This window comes from Stomoxys calcitrans, chromosome 4, assembly GCF_963082655.1.
Source record: "Stomoxys calcitrans chromosome 4, idStoCalc2.1, whole genome shotgun sequence".
In the NCBI taxonomy this organism is placed as follows: Eukaryota; Metazoa; Arthropoda; class Insecta; order Diptera; family Muscidae; genus Stomoxys; species Stomoxys calcitrans.
In genome coordinates this window covers 5517634-5537181 of record NC_081555.1, presented here as the reverse complement: position 1 = coordinate 5537181, position 19548 = coordinate 5517634, and the positions used below count along the sequence as shown (strand labels likewise).

General features: G+C 38.5%; 1 protein-coding gene across 2 annotated transcripts in view; it reads left to right on the top strand.

Moving 5' to 3' along the window:
- LOC106082920 (uncharacterized) overlaps window positions 1–19188 on the top strand; it is a 220959-nt gene extending 201771 nt beyond the window's left edge. For both annotated transcript variants that reach the window (XM_013245681.2, XM_013245689.2), the window contains 6 exons: window positions 2671–3427; window positions 4078–6653; window positions 6729–6930; window positions 10461–10644; window positions 10718–10837; window positions 13132–19188. In XM_013245681.2, the coding sequence (XP_013101135.2) occupies window positions 2671–3427; window positions 4078–6653; window positions 6729–6930; window positions 10461–10644; window positions 10718–10837; window positions 13132–13318 (4026 nt within the window). In that variant the 3' untranslated portion in view covers window positions 13319–19188. The remainder of the gene's footprint in view (window positions 1–2670; window positions 3428–4077; window positions 6654–6728; window positions 6931–10460; window positions 10645–10717; window positions 10838–13131) is intronic.
- Window positions 19189–19548: the final 360 nt, after the last annotated feature.

Here is a 19548-nt window from a genome sequence, read left to right as displayed (position 1 = left end):
ATTCTCTTTGTATTGTTTCTGTGTGCAGCGTTTGTATTTTTGGACCCTGTGTTGTATGATTAATTTTAATTATTTTAAAATTACTATAAAAGGAAGAAACGAATTGATATTAAAATTACGCCAACAGGTTTTAGCACAGTGTAAGCCATGTGTTAAGATATTTCTTACACCCGCTATGTGTGCATAATGTTTGGTAAAATATTCCAACAACAGTTTTTTTACATCATACAAATTCAAACGGTTAAGCTATTTAACAAATAGCGTTTAAAACGGAAAACACTTTTCATGAATAAAGTCTGAAGTAAACGCCTTCTATAGGCTTAAGAACTCAAATTAAGAAATTGGTTTATATGTGAGCTATATCAGGTTATAGACCGATTTGGGCCATACTCCACTCAAATATACTTCTGTGCAAAAAATTTTAGAAGTCTATGTTAACTTTAACTATTTTTATTTTATTTTTGTCTGACGAATACACTAAGAGGCAACATTGTGCAGCGTGCCGCCGTGCAACATCTCTTTGTGAAGAAGTTTTTTCATGGCTGTCTAGGAAATGGTACAGTACCTCACAAATGTCGTCAGGACAATTACCGCTGAAAATTTGGGCAAATGTTCCCACCTAAATTCGAACCCAGGCATTCAGCGCCATAGGCGAACACGCTAATCTATGTGCTACAGTGATCTCTAAATAATTAAATTTCCCTAAAACTGAATATGTGTGGAAATATTCTCAGAAAAGGGTCTTTTAATTTATTTCCTCAATTTCTTTGGCAAACGAATTGATATCAAAAATCTATTTCAATGCAGTAATACTACATAAACTAGGTATTTCGATTCTCTTTGTATTGTTTCTGTGTGCAGCGTTTGTATTTTTGGACCCTGTGTTGTATGATTAATTTTAATTATTTTAAAATTACTATAAAAGGAAGAAACGAATTGATATTAAAATTATGCCAACAGGTTTAAGCACAGTGTAAGCCATGTGTTTCGATTTTTCTTACACCCGCTATGTGTGCATTATGTTTGATAAAATATTCCAACTACAATTTTTTTAAATTATACCGATTCAAACGGTTAAGCTATTTAACAAATACATATGTGCTGGTGGTGATTGTTTAACACAAATTTCTTTTCTAAAAGTTTTCTGTTATTAATTCTATGTATATTTTCTCTTCCTCTGTACAACTTTGTTTAGAAATATTATTTTAAGCCTCATAATCATTATTTCATCATTTCTTATTGGTGTCTTTAAAATCCTACTGATTTATTGCACATTTGGTAGTTTCTTTGCTGATATCTTCCATGACTTTTGCTGTTTTAAAATTAATTATATGTGGTTAACAACAGATAATAGTCATCATAGTACTACTGATATATTACCCACCACAAACATATACATATATTAAATGCCATATGTTACTAGTGACAGGTGTATGCCAAGATATATGCAGGGATGGTGTGTGCACAGCCTTTGCTGTATGTCCTAGACAATTTTTCATTTTAATTGCAATAAAATACAGGCTGCATTTTAAGGGAGTTACAGCAAGCAAGCAAGCAAAGAACGAATGAGGGATATGTTGTACATGCAATAAATTACAAATACAAAACAATCATAGCTTCTCACCTTGTGTGGTCTTATGGCTGCAGCAGTATAAGGCATAGATATTTTCTGTACGCATACGCATATGGCTGTGACATGTATTAAATTAAAAACTGATATTTTGTTGTGGTTATAAAAATGTTAACTCTTATTTTATTAGTGAGGGGTGGGGGGAGGTTACTGAAGATACCAAGGGCTGTCTGGTTGGTTGGTTGCTTGCTTGCGGGTTTGCTTCCAGGCTTAAGTTCATAAATTATGAAAATATAGCAATTAAGTTTGTGAGTGAATGTTAATGATGTTCAATGTCATTTAAGCGCACAGCACTCCTTTTCTTTCTCCGAGTATGGAGAAATGATACCGAATTATAAGGCAAAAAGGGGGTCGTCATGATACTGAATTACTTGAATCACACAATTATTTCGTTTTAGTTTTATTTATGCCATTTATGTTAAATAAAAATATTTCTGGAGGAAGGCTTTGGCAAAAGAGCAAAAATATTTTTACCAAGTCCTTGGGGGTCTTGCAAAAGTTTATGGTTTTTTATTACAAAAAAAAACTTCCTTCTCAATGTTCTATAATTATGCTAAATTGAAAGCAAAGCTCTGGCCTGCCAGCAGTTTCAAAAATATTTCCATGAGCTGTGTTAATGATGGTGTTGGTAGTGGTGCCATAAACTTAACTGGTGTCTCTCATGGCTGCTATGGATGATGGCAACAGCTTGGTGTGGAAATGGCATCATTAATGAGTTGCTGTAGGCCTTTTTATTTAACTCAAACACTGCTACTAAGTACCATGGCCTCCAAAACATCGCGCAGCACCAAGCATCAGCATTCTACTTGCCTGAGATATTTTAGTTATATGCGGTTTTTTGTATAGCCAAAAGGAAAATTAAAAGAATTGTCTCCAAAAAACGCAGTGTAGTAAAAAAAAGTTAACAAACCTTTTTAGGGTGTTGTTAATTCTCAAGGCCTAGAGCTCCCCCTTTTCCAAATTATTGTTAAAAGATTTCGTTTTTCTACTCATGAAAGTAAATTTGGTAACATTAATTATTTTTCCTTATTCAATTACAGCTAACATTCGCCGAACTTCAACAACAACAACAGCAGCAACAACAATCCGATCCCCAGGTACCACCACCTCCGGCTCCCTTATCGACTTTACCCTCCAGAGTCAATGCCCAACTGTTGGCCGCTGCTGCTGCCTCGAACTCGAACGAAGCACCAACAGCCCACAGCACTTTGCCCACACAAACTGGGGTAGGCCATCACCAGAATACACAGCCCTCACAGACTCTACAACAGCATCACCATCACCAGCATCATCAGCAACAGCATCAGCATCAGCATCAGCATCAGAAAAAATCACATACTCAACGCAGCCAGACACAGCAACGTTTACCACATCCGTCAGCAGCTGCCGTAATAGCTTCGACAGCCACCACATCCACACTACAAGTGGTTGCTGGCGGTGGAAGTGGAGCAGTTGCAGGTGCAGGAGCTGGTTCATCGGCAACCGCACCCTTGCCACCACCCCTGCCCGCAGGCCTAACCTCGGTGCAGCAAAGTCAGAATTCGGCCATTAAGCAGGCATCAGTCAAACTCATCGAAGGTTATTCGGATCCCAAAGATACGAAACGACGCCACAAAAAAGTCTATCACAAGAAGGCCAAGAGGAAAGCCCAGGCCAAGAGAACAGCATCGGCGCAACAAAATCAAACCCCTGGATTGCAGCAGCAATCCACAACTAAGCAACCAACCGGTAATGGGCAGACATTAACAACTCCTCCTCAAACCAAGGAAAAGGATAAACGCAGCAATTACAGTTCAGGTGAGTGGGTATGGGGGCAGAAACAATAAACAATTGAGCCATAAAAAAACAGGAATCTATCCAGCTATCTGCCTTCTGCCTTACCAAAGGCCATGATTCAATTGTTTCCCCTTCCAAAATTCCAGACTAACTGACTAACGGTCAGCCGTCAATCTCTGGCTTACAACAATTGGCAATTAGTTACACATGGCTCCAGCTTTGGCATTTCTTCTTTCTTTCTCCATTCTATTGTGTTTGCCTTTCGCCATTTTCATGCTGGAGAAAAAACACAAAACGTCGACTAATCTGCATGGCCACCATGCCTGCTCGCCAAAGTCTCAATTACTTGGCAAACTCTTTAGCAAAGTTTTCAATGATTTTAATCAACTTTCACTTACCCGTTAACAACTGCTGCAAATAAATTAAGTTTCCCAACAGGTTGGGTGCACTAGCAAATACGAGCGGCAGCTGCAAACAGCTTGCTGCCATCCACCAAGAGCTCTGACAATTTAATTATTTTCAGCCAACACCTAGACACTTATTTTTAGCCCGAGAAGCCTTGAAGCATGAAATGGACTTTTTCTTTTGCCCCATGACACCATCACACCACCATGGAACGAACCACAGACAGCACATAATTATCAATTTTCTTTTGCCTCTCCCCCTTTCAGATTCCTCGGCTCCCAAGTCCTCGGATGACGAAGACGATAATCAATCTGTCAAAGTTCCTGATTTAAATTCTCCCGATAGCATTTCTGATGATTTGGTTAAGCCCTTGCCCTCTCAATCGCATCGCAGTCCTCGCAAATTGACCGCTTCCCAATCGGAATACGGCAGCAAGCGTAACCCTTCACCCTATTACTACTCGGATCTTCTCAAACCCAAAGATCCCACCACAACAGCCTCGGCTCAGGCTCTCAACGAGAAGGAGCTCAAACAGAAAAGTCGCCAATCCACCGTCTCGGAGCCACCCCAATCATCTTCCCAACTATTCTCCCAACCTAGCCAACCCTATCGCAAAAGCACCAGCCTAGACGTACCCGAGCGTTCGGAGCAGGAGCGCGAAGAGCAAGAGGACGAATTTGATGTCACCGAGGCTACCACCAGCAACACGGTATTGCCTGCCGGTGAGGACGCCACCAAACGCTACTCCTTCACCGAGGACGGTGTTCACATCATACGCTGCGACTCCCCCTCCACCACTACCTCGGAGGAGTCGGATTGCAGCGAGTGTTTGAAGCGTCGCGAGTGGCATGCTCGAGCCTTAGCCTTGGTGCGCAAAACTTGCAACGTCCAACCCTTGATACCAGCAGCTGCCGATTACGGCAACATTTGTCAAGAGCCCTCGGAGGATTTGAATTGTGGCAATTTCGCTGAGCAATCTACACCACCGTCAATGCCACCGCATCGACTGCTGGGTCCTGCTGCAGTTTGTGCCTGTGTAGCCCCCTCCATTGGTGATGATATAGACGAGTACTTTAGGCCACGCAGCATTTTCTATGTCCATCCCCATGGCGTTCATGAGTGCGTTGACTGTGCCCCAGACTCAAAGAACCTAAACCACAACAGCTCACGCAGCATTTTGGATAGCAGTAGTCTGGCCCAGTCGGACAACGCTTTGGACGAGGTATCCACTGTTGGCGATCTAGAGGACGACATGTCGGGCCGTACGCGCCAGATTTACGAGACCGCCTTCGATTGCAAGATAGCCAAGTCCGATGATGACTTGGATGAGGTGGATCGCATCAACAATCATGCAGTGCTGCTGCAACTCAACAATGGCAATGGACCTCCCCCCAAAACGGAGAGCCGCAACTCCAAGTCCAAGAGCCGTTTGGATGGCAAACGTTTGAAGAACTCCAAGAATCAGGCCATACAAGAACAGGCCACCAATTCGGGCGGCAACAATAGCGGCAGTGGTTCGCCGCTAACGGTGGGTGCGGGCAGCAATCGCAGCACCGAACCCTTGGCCACCAGTGTGGGGGGCCTCTCCTCGGAATTGAACAATGTCCACATCAGAGAAGCGGAGGTGGATCAACAGAACAATCCCACAACGTCCAGCTCACAGTTGCCCATGCGCGGCTACACACCATCGCCTCCATCCACAGCGCCACTGCCCATGAAGTTTCCCGGCAAGCATGAGCGTTTTTTTATGAACAGCATACGAAGTGCACCCAACCTGCCATCATCGAATCCGGCCCATCCACGTTTGCGCGATCTCCGTCTTCCACTGCAATCCAATTTGGGGCGCCAGCAGCAGCAACAAACGACCTCCTCGCTGGCCACAAGCAATGAGAACAGTCTTACCGATAGTGCTTATGTAAATCCACCATCTTCCATAGTACACCACCAACACAATAACAGTCATCACCACCATCACCTTTCATTACATCAGGGCGCGAACAATGTAAGCGGCAGCTCTAGGTCCCGCAGCCGGCCCCGGTCGTTTGTGCTGGAGTCGGGGCGGGTGCTGGAGCTGCGGAAGAGCCACGCCTCCCACCACCACCACCATGTTGGCAATGGCAGTCGCAGGCCGCATAACTACTCCTCGACCGAAAGCATAGCAACATCGAGTAGTGGTGGCAGCATGGAATCGCTACGCTCGAGCACCAGCGAAGGCAATCGTAGCACATCCAGTTCAGAGTCAAGGCACTCGACCTCGTTGAGTTCACATAGCTCTGAATCTGGCAGCTCGAGTGTGGCCTTTCCCCTAAGAGCACCCGTGGTCATACATTCCAAATTGCATATCCTCAGTCCCATATCAGACAAATCGTCCCAAGAACCGGCCTCTGAATTGTCTGAGCAGAACAAAACCCAAAACGCCTCACCCGAAGATGGTGGACCAGCGTCGGGCCATGCCAACAGCCAACACCATCAGCAACAGCAACTGCAGCAGCAACAGCAACAACACCAGGAACGAGAGAATATGCGACCCACACCTCAGCTACAAATCGATGCTTTGAAGAAACGAAGACCACCGGCCAATAAAACCCTAATGCAGTTGACAGATGAAATTCTGGGTTCGGACAGTGGCATTTCGCTGCATTCGCGCGAGGATGGCAAGCCATTGATGAGCTTGCAGAAGTTCACATTGCCCACATTGAATTTTCCGCCCAATGACAAGGGCAACAATCATAGTGATATCAGTGCGGTGGGAGCCATGAGCAATAGTGTGGGTCTGCCGCAAGATTTAAGAGATCTTCCGTTCGATATGCCAAAGCTGAGAAGGAGAAAAACTTTGCAGCAGGTAAGTGGAGAATTGGGGTGTTCTTAGAGATGGATCTTTTTGTGATAAATGTGTGTGTTTTTTGGCTGTTTTCAGGATGCTTGTACTTCGGGTAGTGCTACTTCGGTGGATCTGGGAGATTTACCCTTCGATATGCCGAAATTGCGCAGACGCTTAAGGGCAAATCAGGCTGAGATCAATAATCTTATGATGCATAGCACCGAGTCCAGTGGTATCTCACAGGCCTCATCGAGTCACTCTATGAGGGATGACAATAATAAAACCGCTATGAAACTTGGTAAGTGAATGCAGGGAGTATTCAATATTGGACGAAAGTTTGTTGTTAAGTTGAAAGCTGTTGTGATGTTGGAACTCTGCATTTTATCTGAATTGAATTTAGGTTAGGTAAGGTTAGATGGCTCTCGACTAGCAACCTAGGTTACTGACCGCTTTACGCGGGGACCTTAGGTTCATTGTGAACGCCCTTGAAGAAGGTAGAAAAGAAAAAAAGGAGACGGAACTCTCACTGACAGCATAAACGACCGAGAGTGTGGTCCGCAGCCAATTTATGCCTCCACAGAACTACTAAGTACCTGAAGGGAATATAGGCAGGGAAGAAAAGTTCATCCATTGTCCTGTGTCTAGGCAGACCCGAAAAAACGTTTACCAGTGAGAGTGTGGTCCGCAGCCAATGTATGCCTCCACAGAACTACTAAGTACCTGAAGGGAATATAGGCACGGAAAAAAAGTTCACCCATTGCCCTGTGTTTTCTCGCAACTGCGGGACATCGACACAAAAGGTGCGCGGTCGTACCCAACTCCTTCTCGTTATTGCATATCCTACAGAACGCCACGCCTAAAACGTGACATTGCAATGATCAATCAGGACTCCCAGCAGCCCTCATGCTTCCCCATCCCAAGAATACGTCATGTTCTGTTCCACAAAATACTCGACCACATGGCCTTTTAGCATCCTGCAATCTGCAGCATCAGTTCACTAGTCGTTACCCGCCAGCACTTTATGGGGCGGATCCATCTGAGCTCGTCATTCTTCCCATTGTTGGAAGAAGCTTTTTGAATCTTGTAAGCAGTCTTGATCTCACTTAGGACTGTCAGCACTGCCTGATTTTCCGCATATATAATGCCAATCTTGATCGAATTGGACCCAAGTTCATCCCATATGCTATTTGGGAAGTGGAGTACGAATCGGTTGTACAAAATTAGGTGCAAAATGTCAATGAGCCCTTGCCACTGTTAAAAAAAAAACGTGAAACTGGCATACAGACCTGTCGGTATAATATAGGACTTAAATGGAAGATTTCGGGCGTTTTGGGGGTGTAAAACAGCCTTTAATTTTGTATATCAAATCAGCGATGCAAGCAGGGTTGTATTATGAGGGGCCATATTATTATGGGAGGTCTATCGAGCCCCAGCCCCTCACCACCCAAATTCCTATTTTTATACACGCAACCATAGGATGGGGGCATACTAATCTACTCGTTCCGTTTGTAACTCTTCGAATTATTCGTCTAAGATCCCATAAAGTGTCGACGTACTGAGTCGATCTAGCCATGTCCCTCCGTCCGCCCTTCGGTCAAAATCACGATAGCGGTAAAACACGTAGAGCTAGCTTCTTGAAATTTTGCACATATACTTAATATTGATGTAGGTCGTCGGCGATTGCAAATGGGTTATATAGGTCCAGATTTAGATATAGCTCCCATGTAAACCGATCTCCCGATTTGTCCTCTCCAGCCCCTGTAAGTCTCAATTTTTGTCCGAATTGGCTGAAATATAAAACGTTCTCCCGATTTGACTTCTTGAGCCCTTACAAGCCGTAATTGTTGTCCGATTCGGCTGAAATTTTGCATGTGGTGTTCCGTTATGACTTCCAATAACTGCGCTTACCACTGTCCGAATCGGTCTATAACCTGATATAGCTTCCATATAAACCGATCTCTCGATATGACATATTGAGTTCTTACAAGCCGCAATTTTTTCCGATTTGGCTGACATTTCGCATGTATTGTTCCGTTATGACTTCCAACATCTGTGCTTACTACGGTCCGAATCGGTTTAAAAACCTGATATAGCTTTCATATAAACCGATCTCCGAATTTGACTTCTTGAGCACTTACAAGCCGCAATCTTTGCCCAATTTGGCTGAAATTTCGCATGAAGTGTTTTGTTAAGACTTCTAACAACTGTGCTGAGTACGGTCCGTTTCGGTCTATAACCTGATATAGCTCCCTGATGGCCCTCCTAAAAATAAAATGCTGCCTACGTCCCTGGCCCTTATATACACAGATCCCTGGTTTTCACTTCTTGAGCCCCTAAAGGCCTCAATTTTCATACGATTTGGCCGAAATTTGCCACAAAGACTTGTGTTGTAACTTCCAATACGCGAGCCATGTATGATCTGAGCCCCCCAGTTGACTCTTTAAGCCCCTGGAAACCTCAAATATCATACGATTGAGCTGAATCGGCCTTGAACTAATATAGCCTCCATATAAGCCGATTCACCTATTTGTCGTCTTGTGCCCCTAGAAACCTCAATTTTCATCTATTGGATTTGGTACAATTATATCTGTTCTGGCTTGCAACGTCCATGCCAAGTATTATTTGAATCGGCCCATGAACTGGCATGGACCACCTTTAAACCAATATTCAGATGTGACTTCTTGTGACTCTAGAATCCAAAATTTTCATCCGATTTGGCCGAAATTTGTTAGGTAGAGTACATTTGAGCCTTCCGATGTGCATCCCCAAAGCCCAATTAAAAACCGATACCACGAGATGACTTCTTGGGACCATAGAAACGTCAATCAATACCTGATGTGATTGTTACAACATAATTCAAATACAAACCGAGTTAGGTTAGGTTAGGTAAGAGTGGCAGTCCTTTACAGACTCACTTAGACATTCACTTATGTCCATTGTGATACCAAAGTAGCGACAGACCAATGCTTCTGGCGGGAATCAAACCCACAACCCATGCACTGGTATTACAAGTACGCTACCAACTCGGCTACCGGGGCGCCGAGTTTATAAAAGTAAATTTGTAGCGGTGTCTGTGGTGGTGGGTGGGTACCCAAGATTCGGCCTCTTGTTGTTGTTGTAGCAGTGTTTTGTACACTGAAGCGGCAGCCATTGCTGACGAAGGAATCCATCGGGTTAGTCCGATACTTGCAACTTACCGGCTGCAATGGAATTGTGTTATCTCTTATGGCCAAGTTGTAACTTTGCCTACTGTAAATTGCCATAGTTTTTAAATCGGAGATCACGGATGCAACGAATGGTTTTCCTCTACATTCTAAACTCTCTTAGTATTGATAAAAGCGGAAAACTAGTTTTCTATGTAGAGCAGCCTTGTAACATGTATGAAAAACTGTATAGGCAACACAAACTAGGCCTTAGCTCTCTCTCTGAGGAAAATCAGCTTCAAATGAGTTTAGCCTTTCACCTTTTGCTCACTTCATTGGTCAAAGATTTAATTAAACACCGGATATATGGACGTGGTAGTATGAAAAAATGAAACAATGTGCCGCTGGCTGACACTGATATGAAAGCTTTCATCTCATTTCATTGGCTATTTCAGTAAAACACACCTAGACCAAACCACACTGCCAGCCAGCCAACCATAGCTTTTGACATTTTTTAATTAACCCCATTCTACTTGAATGGCTTTTATGCACATACATAGGTAGGTATGTATGTAAGGGCATATGTGTGTATAGCCTCAAACAATTATTTTATGTTATCCCCACATAGGCATGGCTCACTAAGCACATAATAATCATGAGTTTTATTTTTTCTCTATGTTTTCAGATTCTGCCATTTTCCGACAAAATCTTACTTTAAATCTCAATGAACCACGACAGGCGAACAATAAGTTTGGTAGTTTGGATTTACGTGGCTTATCCAACAATAAAGAGCTGAATTTGAATCTGAATCAAGGATTTACCAATGCTGTTGACCTAATTGATGTCTCGATACCTTTAGAGAGACAGGGGTAAGTATGCATGAAAGTCGCTTTGTAATTGTTTTAGGGGAAAAAATGTTTACATTGAATTCTTTTCCTATAGTTGGTATCATGGAGCAATTACCCGTATAGAAGCGGAAACTACCTTAAGGCCCTTGGCGGAGGGTAGTTTTCTGGTGCGCAATTGTGAATCAACTAAACAGGATTATTCACTATCACTGAAGTAAGTATAACCAGCGGCTTTAATAGACAAACAAAGAAATCAATGAAAATTGAAAAAACTAAAAATTTATGGAGTTTTGGGAAAATTATGCAGTTTCAATGCTTTCTCATGAATTTGGCCACTAGACACAGAAAAAAAATAAAAATCGGTTTCAATCACGAAATTATTTGATGCAATTAATTTTTTTAATTGAATCTTTTTCAATCACGAAAATGATTTTATCACAATTAAAAAATTGCATATTCAATTAAAAAATGATTGATTTTTGAAATTTTCAATTAAATTTGTAATTGATGCAATCAAAAAAATGTTTGAAATTTTTGAAGTTTTCAATTAATTTTTTAATTGATCCAATTAAAACAAGTAAAAAGGCATTTAATTCGGCCGAACCGAACTTTAGATACCCATCACCCCTTTTCGTCACAATCCGGTGAAAATTGGATAACTTAAGCACCCAAATTCGGCACGAACATTGAGTGGTCTAATAAATATAAGTCAGTGTTCAATTTTGCAGAAAAAAATATTGGTCGGATGTCGAAAATCCTAACTAAAGGGTGATTTTTTTGAGGTTAGGATTTTCATGCATTAGTATTTGACAGATCACGTGGGATTTCAGACATGGTGTCAAAGAGAAAGATGCTCAGTATGCTTTGACATTTCATCATGAATAGACTTACTAACGAGCAACGCTTGCAAATCATTGAATTTTATTACCAAAATCAGTGTTCGGTTCGAAATGTGTTCATTCACCGTAACGTTGCGTCCAACAGCATCTTTGAAAAAATACGGTCCAATGATTCCACCAGCGTACAAACCACACCAAACAGTGCATTTTTCGGGATGCATGGGCAGTTCTTGAACGGCTTCTAGTTGCTCTTCACTCCAAATGCGGCAATTTTGCTTATTTACGTAGCCATTCAACCAGAAATGAGCCTCATCGCTGAACAAAATTTGTCGATAAAAAAGCGGATTTTCTGCCAACTTTTCTAGGGCCCATTCACTGAAAATGATTTGCAAGCGTTACTCGTTAGTAAGTCTATTCATGATGAAATGTCAAAGCATACTGAGCATCTTTCTCTTTGACACCATGTCTGAAATCCCACGTGATCTGTCAAATACTAATGCATGAAAATCCTAACCTCAAAAAAATCACCCTTTATATGGCAGTTATATCTAAATATAGTCCGATCTGAACCATATTGAGGTCGGATATCGGGGGGCCCAAAACTTCTCACTCTTTCAAATTTCAGCAAAATCGGTTAAAAAATACTGCTTTTATGGGCTTCAGACCCTTTATCGGCAGATCGGTCTATAAAGTCCGATCTGAACCATATTTAGGTCCTATGTTGGGAGGCCTAAAACTACCCACTGTTTAAAATTTCAGTGAAATCGGATAAAACATAAAGCTTTTATGGGTTTCAGACCCTTTATCGGCAGATTGGTCTATATGGCAGCTATATCTAACTATAGTCCGATCTGAGCCATATTAAAGCTTTAATGGGTTCCAGACCCTTAAACGGCAGATCGGTCTATATGGTAGCTATATTCAAATATGGTCCGATTTTGCCCTTTCCAGATTTTAACCAGCATGCATCAAAAAGACGTATCTGTGCCAAATTTCAGCTCAATGTTTCAATTTTTGAAGGCTGTATAGTGATTACAACATACGGACGGACAGACACACGGACATCATTAAATCGCCTTAGAATTTTACGACGATCCGAAATATGTATACTTTGTAGTGTCAGAAATTGATATTTCGATGTGTTCAAACGTAATGACTAAATGGGAATGACTACCCACCACCCCTATGCTGCGGTGGTGGGTATAAAAATGATACGAGAGAAGTATCCACTGTTCCCTTATGGCATGTTCATGGGAAATTTAGTACTTAAGAACCAAATGTGAAACATTTTTAAGATTCGATTAAAAAATGATTTATTTGATGAATTTTTTTAATGAAAATTACAAAATTTTCAATCACTATTGTTGTTAAAAAATTAATTGACTCAAATAATTTTCAATCACCACTGTAATTGAAAAAAAAGTTATATTCAATTAAAAATTATTGAATCAATTAATTTTTTAATTGGATAGAGTTTTATTTTCAATTAAATTTTTAATTAAAAAAATTTTTGTTAATTAAAATTTTTTTGTAATATTTTTTTTTTTTTGTGTAGAAAATATTTTTTTGGCTTCTATTTACTTATTTACTAGTCCATAATATTTTCTTTATAAAATGTTTGCCTATATTTTAAAAAATCTCATATGTCATTTACATTGCCTACTTTCAGGGGAGCCAAAGGCTTTATGCACATGCGCATACAACGCAACGAATGTGGCCAATACATTTTAGGACAATTCAGTCGTCCATTTGAAACGGTGCCCGATATGATAAGGCATTTTTGTCTCAATCGCCTACCCGTCCGTGGAGCCGAGCATATGTGCTTAATCGAGCCCGTTATTGCCCAATTACTTTAAAAAAGTACTCGCGATCGTCCTCCTCCTCCTCTTACTTTTCCGTACACCACCAACCCACGATACAACACAACACAACAAAAAGTCATCCATTTACTAATTACATACAAAAACAAATTAAACGTCATAACAACAACAACAACTTACGCATAATCCAAAAAATTAAAATGAAAAAAAAAAAAAACAAAACGAAAGTTAAATCTTCCAAGAATAGTGTTATTGTGAGAAGACAAAAAAATAACAACAAACCATACCATATATACTACAAAAAGCACCCATACTTAATGTTAGAAACACTTAAGAATGACTTAACCAAACCAATTTTATTTATTTTCACAGACTCTTATTTCTTAAGTTAACACTCACAGACGACAATATTACCTATTTATAATTTTGAAACGTTTTTTTTTGTTGTATTTTTGGAGAAAGACTTTTTCCAAACTCACTTACTATTCTCATTGGACTACAACAAAAAGATACTTGAACAAAATATCATGCAATCACTACTACGTTAGATATGAAGTAATAATTCTACAAGATCCTTAAATTTTAAGTTTAAAGATGATATATTTGATGGAAGGGAGAAAAGGTTAGCGAATATGATTAGGTTATAATCTAGGCTTTTTTACTATGCTAGGTAGTCATTGTCAATGCATTGGTTCAAAAATTACCTGAATTAAATTTTTGTTTTTACTTATTGCCTTGATATGGTAATTTGAAGTTTAATTAGTGCTGACGTAACGTAATAATGGGGCACTTTGAAAAGTAACGAGTACTTGGAGTGCTTGAACTTCTAAAATAAGCACCCACTATGCTGGTATATTTCGTACGTGATCCTGGGTTACCTTGGTTAAGTTACGTTATTTCCACTAATTAGCTTAGTAAACTTTTAAATGTGTTTGTATTAAATACATATGAAATTCTGTTTATATGAAAGATAAAGCTACGATCTATAAAACTATCAGCTAATCACACAGACGGATAAAACTGTTACTCGTACAATAAGTTGAACTTACGTTACGTTAGTTCCACTAATTAACTTAAGAAATTCCTTGATTTGAGAAAATGTTGTGTTCAATTCATGTTAATTTGGGTGTGTGAGCAATAAAACTATCAGCTAACCACTCGGACGGATAAAACTGTTACTCATTAGTTGAACTTACGTTACGTTAGTTCCACTAATTAGCTTAACAATCTTAGATCTGAGTAAATGTTGTGTTCAATTCATGTAAATTTGGGCATATGAACAATAAAACTGTCAGATAATCAAGCGGACGAATATAATTCGGAATGGTATTGATGAATTGAACTTATAATTTTTTATCCCTTGTTCCTTAAGGGAATGTTCATGGAAAATGTAGTATTTTTATGAATGTTTAAATCAATGGTTCGATTCTGTAATTTGTTGCAATTTGTTACCATAATTTGGCAAAACAGATTTTTTTTGCGATGATTTTTGAGCACTATGCTGAAAATAATATAATTTGGAAACCGGAACACAAACAACTTTTCTAAAGGCCGAAGTGGGTTTCCCAAAGCCCCCAAGGCCACCTAGGGCCTTGTAATTTTGCACGTCATCTCGTTAACACCTCAGCACTAACTCTTTAAATTTCGAAGAGTTCAATTTACCTGTTCCCAAAACGGTAGAGTTTTAACTATTTTTCTGTTTCTGTGAGTTTCTGTCTATCTCACTCTAGACCAAAATATAAACAAAAAACAAAAAAACCTCCAATGTTTCTGTCCGGGCTGCTTCAAAGAACTGGATGTGCGTTAGCGTCACCTTCAAGTGCTTGGTCATACTGCTTGTTTTCGCATCAGCTACCCAAGGGCCAGACCAGCAGGGGATTTTCCTTATCATACGGAAGATACAAGGAGGCTATGACCAGTATTGGGTTTATTAATGTAAAAGTTATATGTGATCTCCAGAAAGTGAGAGAGGTTAACCATGTGCAACTTTGTCACACTGAATCCCACCCTGTACTAGAGATACATGCCAACATTAACTTTGAGAGAAGTTCACCATGTGCAACTTTGTACTATTGAATCCCACCCTGTACTAGAGAGACAGGCCAACAATAAATTTTTCCAACTTACAAATGCCTGCTGCTGAACTGCTCAAATCATTACAACGTTTGTTGTTAATTATTTCCATTTTCTTTCCTTTTGGCCCACTGTGTCACACAAATATGGCCAAACTTAGTACTTGCCTATGATGGCTTTCACTATGAAAATTCAATTAGTGGTCACGTAACGTCTAAAGGGTTACATTTAAAAGATACTGAGTTTTTTAAGTATTTAAAGTTTCAAATAAGCAGGAACCTTGCTGGTATATTAGATTTATGAGCCTAGATTACTAATTTACATTACGTTATTTCCACTAATTATCGTAATAAAGACTTAGATTTGTATAAATTTTAAGTTTAATTCGCCTAAATTTTGGTTTAAATGAGGAATAAACCAATTAGCTTTAAAACTATCAGCTTCTTAGACGGACGGTCAAAAATTACAACTGTAAATATATTTTACGTTACGTTAGATCCACTATTTAGCTTAACATATTGCTCAGGTTCATATTAGAAAGACTAAGAGACATTACAACGACTGTTGTGAATTGTTTCCATTTTTTTTTGCGTTTTGGCCCACTGTGCGAAACAAATATGACAAAACTTTCTACTTGCCTATGATACCCTACATGACTTTCATTATGCAAAATTCAATTAGTGGTAACGTAACGTTTAAATGAGTCATTTTGAAAAGTATTGAGTTTTTGAAGTATTTATGGTACTTTTGGCCCACTGTGCGAAACAAATATGACAAAACTTTCTACTTGCCTATGATACCCTACATGACTTTCACTATGCGAAATTCAATTAGTGGTAACGTTACGTCATAATGGGGTCATTTTGAAAAGCATTGAGTTTTTGAAGTATTTAAGGTTTCAATATAAGCAGGCATCTTGCTGGTATATTAGATTTATGAGCCTAGATTACCAATTTGCATTACGTTAGTTCCACTAATTATCGTAATAAAGACTTAGATTTGTATAAATTTTAAGTTTAATTCACCTAAATTTCGATTTAAATGAAAAATAAACCAACGAGCTTTACAACTATCAGCTTGTCAGAAGGAGGGATAGTAAGTTATAACTGTCAATATATTTTACGTTACGTTAGATCCACTATTTAGCGTAACATATTGCTCAGGTTTTTATTAGAAAGACTAAGAGACATTACAACGACTGTTGTGAATTGTTTCCATTTTTTTGCGTTTTGGCCCACTGTGCGAAACAAATATTACAAAACTTTCTACTTGCCTATGATACCCTACATGACTTTCATTATGCAAAATTCAATTAGTGAAAACGTAACGTCTAAATGAGTCATTTTGAAAAGTATTGAGTTTTTGAAGTATTTATGGTACTTTTGGCCCACTGTGCGAAACAAATATGGCAAAACTTTCTACTTGCCTATGATACCCTACATGACTTTCACTGTGCGAAATTCAATTAGTGGTAACGTAACGTTTAAATGGGTCACTTTGAAAAGTATTAAGTTTTTTTAAGTATTTAAAGTTTCAAAATAAGCAGCTACCTTGCTAGTATATCAGATTTGTAATCCTAGATTACCAATTTACATTACGTTAGTTCTACTAAATAGCCTAATAAGTGCTTAGATTTGTGTAAAGTTTAAGTTTAATTCACATAAATTTCGGTTTAAATGAAAATTAAACCAACGAGTTTTAAAACTATCAGCTATTTAGACAGTCAGATACAAGTTGTAGCTGTAAAAATATTTCACGTTACGTTAGATCCACTATTTAGCTTAACATATTGTTCAGGTTCACATTAGAAAGACTAAAAGACATTCCATTTTTTTTGCTTTTTGCCCACTGTGCGTCTCAAATATGGCAAAATTTTCTATTTGCCTATGATACCCTACCTGACTTTCACTATGAAAATCCGATTAGTAGTGACGTAACGTCTAAATGGGTCACTTTATCGAGTTTTTGAAGTATTTAAGGTTTTAACATAAGCAGGTATCTTGCTGGTATATTAGATTTACAATATATGCCTGGATTACCAATTTCAATTACGTTAGTTCCACTAATTAACGTAATAATGTCTTAGATTTATGCAAAGTTTGTGTTTAATTTACATACATTTGGGTTTATTTGAGAGGTAAAGCAAGGAACTATAAAACTCTCAGCCAGCTATTCAGACGGACGGTTAAAAGTTATACGTTACGTTAGTTCCACTATTCAATAAATTTTCCATGAACATTTCACTAATCAATAGGGGATGCATTTCTCATATCAATGAGTGCAGTTCGATTACAGTTTAAGCTCAATGATAAGGGGCCTCCTTTTTTATGCCGAGTCCGAACGACGAGCCGCATAGCAACACCACTAGGTAGAGAAGTTTTAACATGGCAGGATTATTCACATTAGTAAGGGGATAGCCACCGCTTACAATTTTTCTGATGTTCACAGCGGAATTTGAACCCAGGCGTTGGGCGTCATAGGCGGATATGCTAACTTCTACTCCAAGATGGCCTTTAGCTTTACATATTCCTCAATTTATGTTTGGTCTTAATTCATGAAAATTTCGGTTTATATGAAAGTAAGCTATGAGCTATGAAGTGGACGACGAATAATATTCATAATAACACTGAAGAATTGAACATACCATTCTTTGTAACACGTCTGTCTTGTGATTGTTTAAGAAACTGCCAATATACAATAAGCGTCAAAAGTGGGCCAACATCCATGCAAAGTTTTGCCTTTTGTAAGACATGGAAATGTTTAAAATATTACAAATTTGCAAGAATGTTGAAGATACAGATTTTGCTACGTTACATTCTTATCGCAATCTTACAACAAACTACATTTAAACGGGTGTTGACTCACTTTTGATGCTCATAGTATTTCTGTTCCTTAATGGAATGTTTATAGACAAAATATAAAGTATTTCCCGGCTCATAAATACAATCTTTTCATTCTACCAATATCCTCCTAATAGTTGGCTCATTCTGTTCTCTATTTGGCTGTTTCACTTTGCTATTTTCTGCCAATGGAATCATACCAAAAACTTTCAGAAATCTTCATTTCCTTTCCTTTTCCCAACTATTTATCAAAATATCATCTTTAATAATTTTTTTAGCGTAGCTTAGTATCTCATTAATGTAGCGTAAAGTGAAGTAACGCAATGCAACGTAACGTAGCATAACTCAAGGTTACGTACCACAAACGTTTATCGTTTATAGTAAAACAAAAAAAAAAAGGAAAAAACCACGGAACTTTGTTGATTAATTTTATGTAACGGCTTAAAACTACTATTGAAGCAGAAAATTTATAACAAAAAAAAAGAATACAAAAAGACTCTCAAAGAGCATAACTATCTCTATAACTTTAGGTTTGCATATGAGCGATCATATTTAACTTAAGCTATGTAGGAGTAAAATATGTGTATCATTAAACCGTCTTAGCTTAACAGTTATTTAAAAACTAATTTTCTTTATTTAGTATACTATATAATTTCAAGTGCAATATCATTTTTAAGTTAGCAGTTCAGTTAAAACGCAACGTAACGCATCGTAAGGTTATGTTGAAAATCGTTTTTCTAGTTTAAGTTTCGAAAAAATCCTAAAAAAGAAAACATTTTTAGTCAGAGCGTGTGCCAAACAATAAATTTCGTTGAGACTTTTTTGGTTAGCCAAAAACTTTAATTTTTTAAAGTGCAATAACTAGACTTGTAGTATTTTTCCTTCTCCCCCCCTCCCTCCAGTTTGAGTATTAAAATTGGTTTTTGTTTTTTTAAAGAAAATTTTATTCACATTTTTCTGTTTTTAGTCTTTTTTTACAAAATTTTTTGCTTTACTTCAAAAAAATCTCTCTCTCTTCATAAACTAGTTCTACTTAAAGTCATATAATCATTCTATAAAAACCAAAATGCATATGCTAACAACAACAATAGCGAAAAAAGGTAAAATGATGTCAATAATTGATGTATGTAAATTATGGGCATCATTCTTGAAAAGCAGAACTTTAGAGAGTTTAGTATACAACAGCAACAACATTTCCATATTTATAGATTTAACACAAAAAATACAAAGAATAACGTAACAACAACAACAACAACAACAAAACATATTATTATTATAATAAAGTAATAAAAACAACATGATATACATATTGAAGAAGATAATGATTATGATTATTATGAGGAAACCAAACCA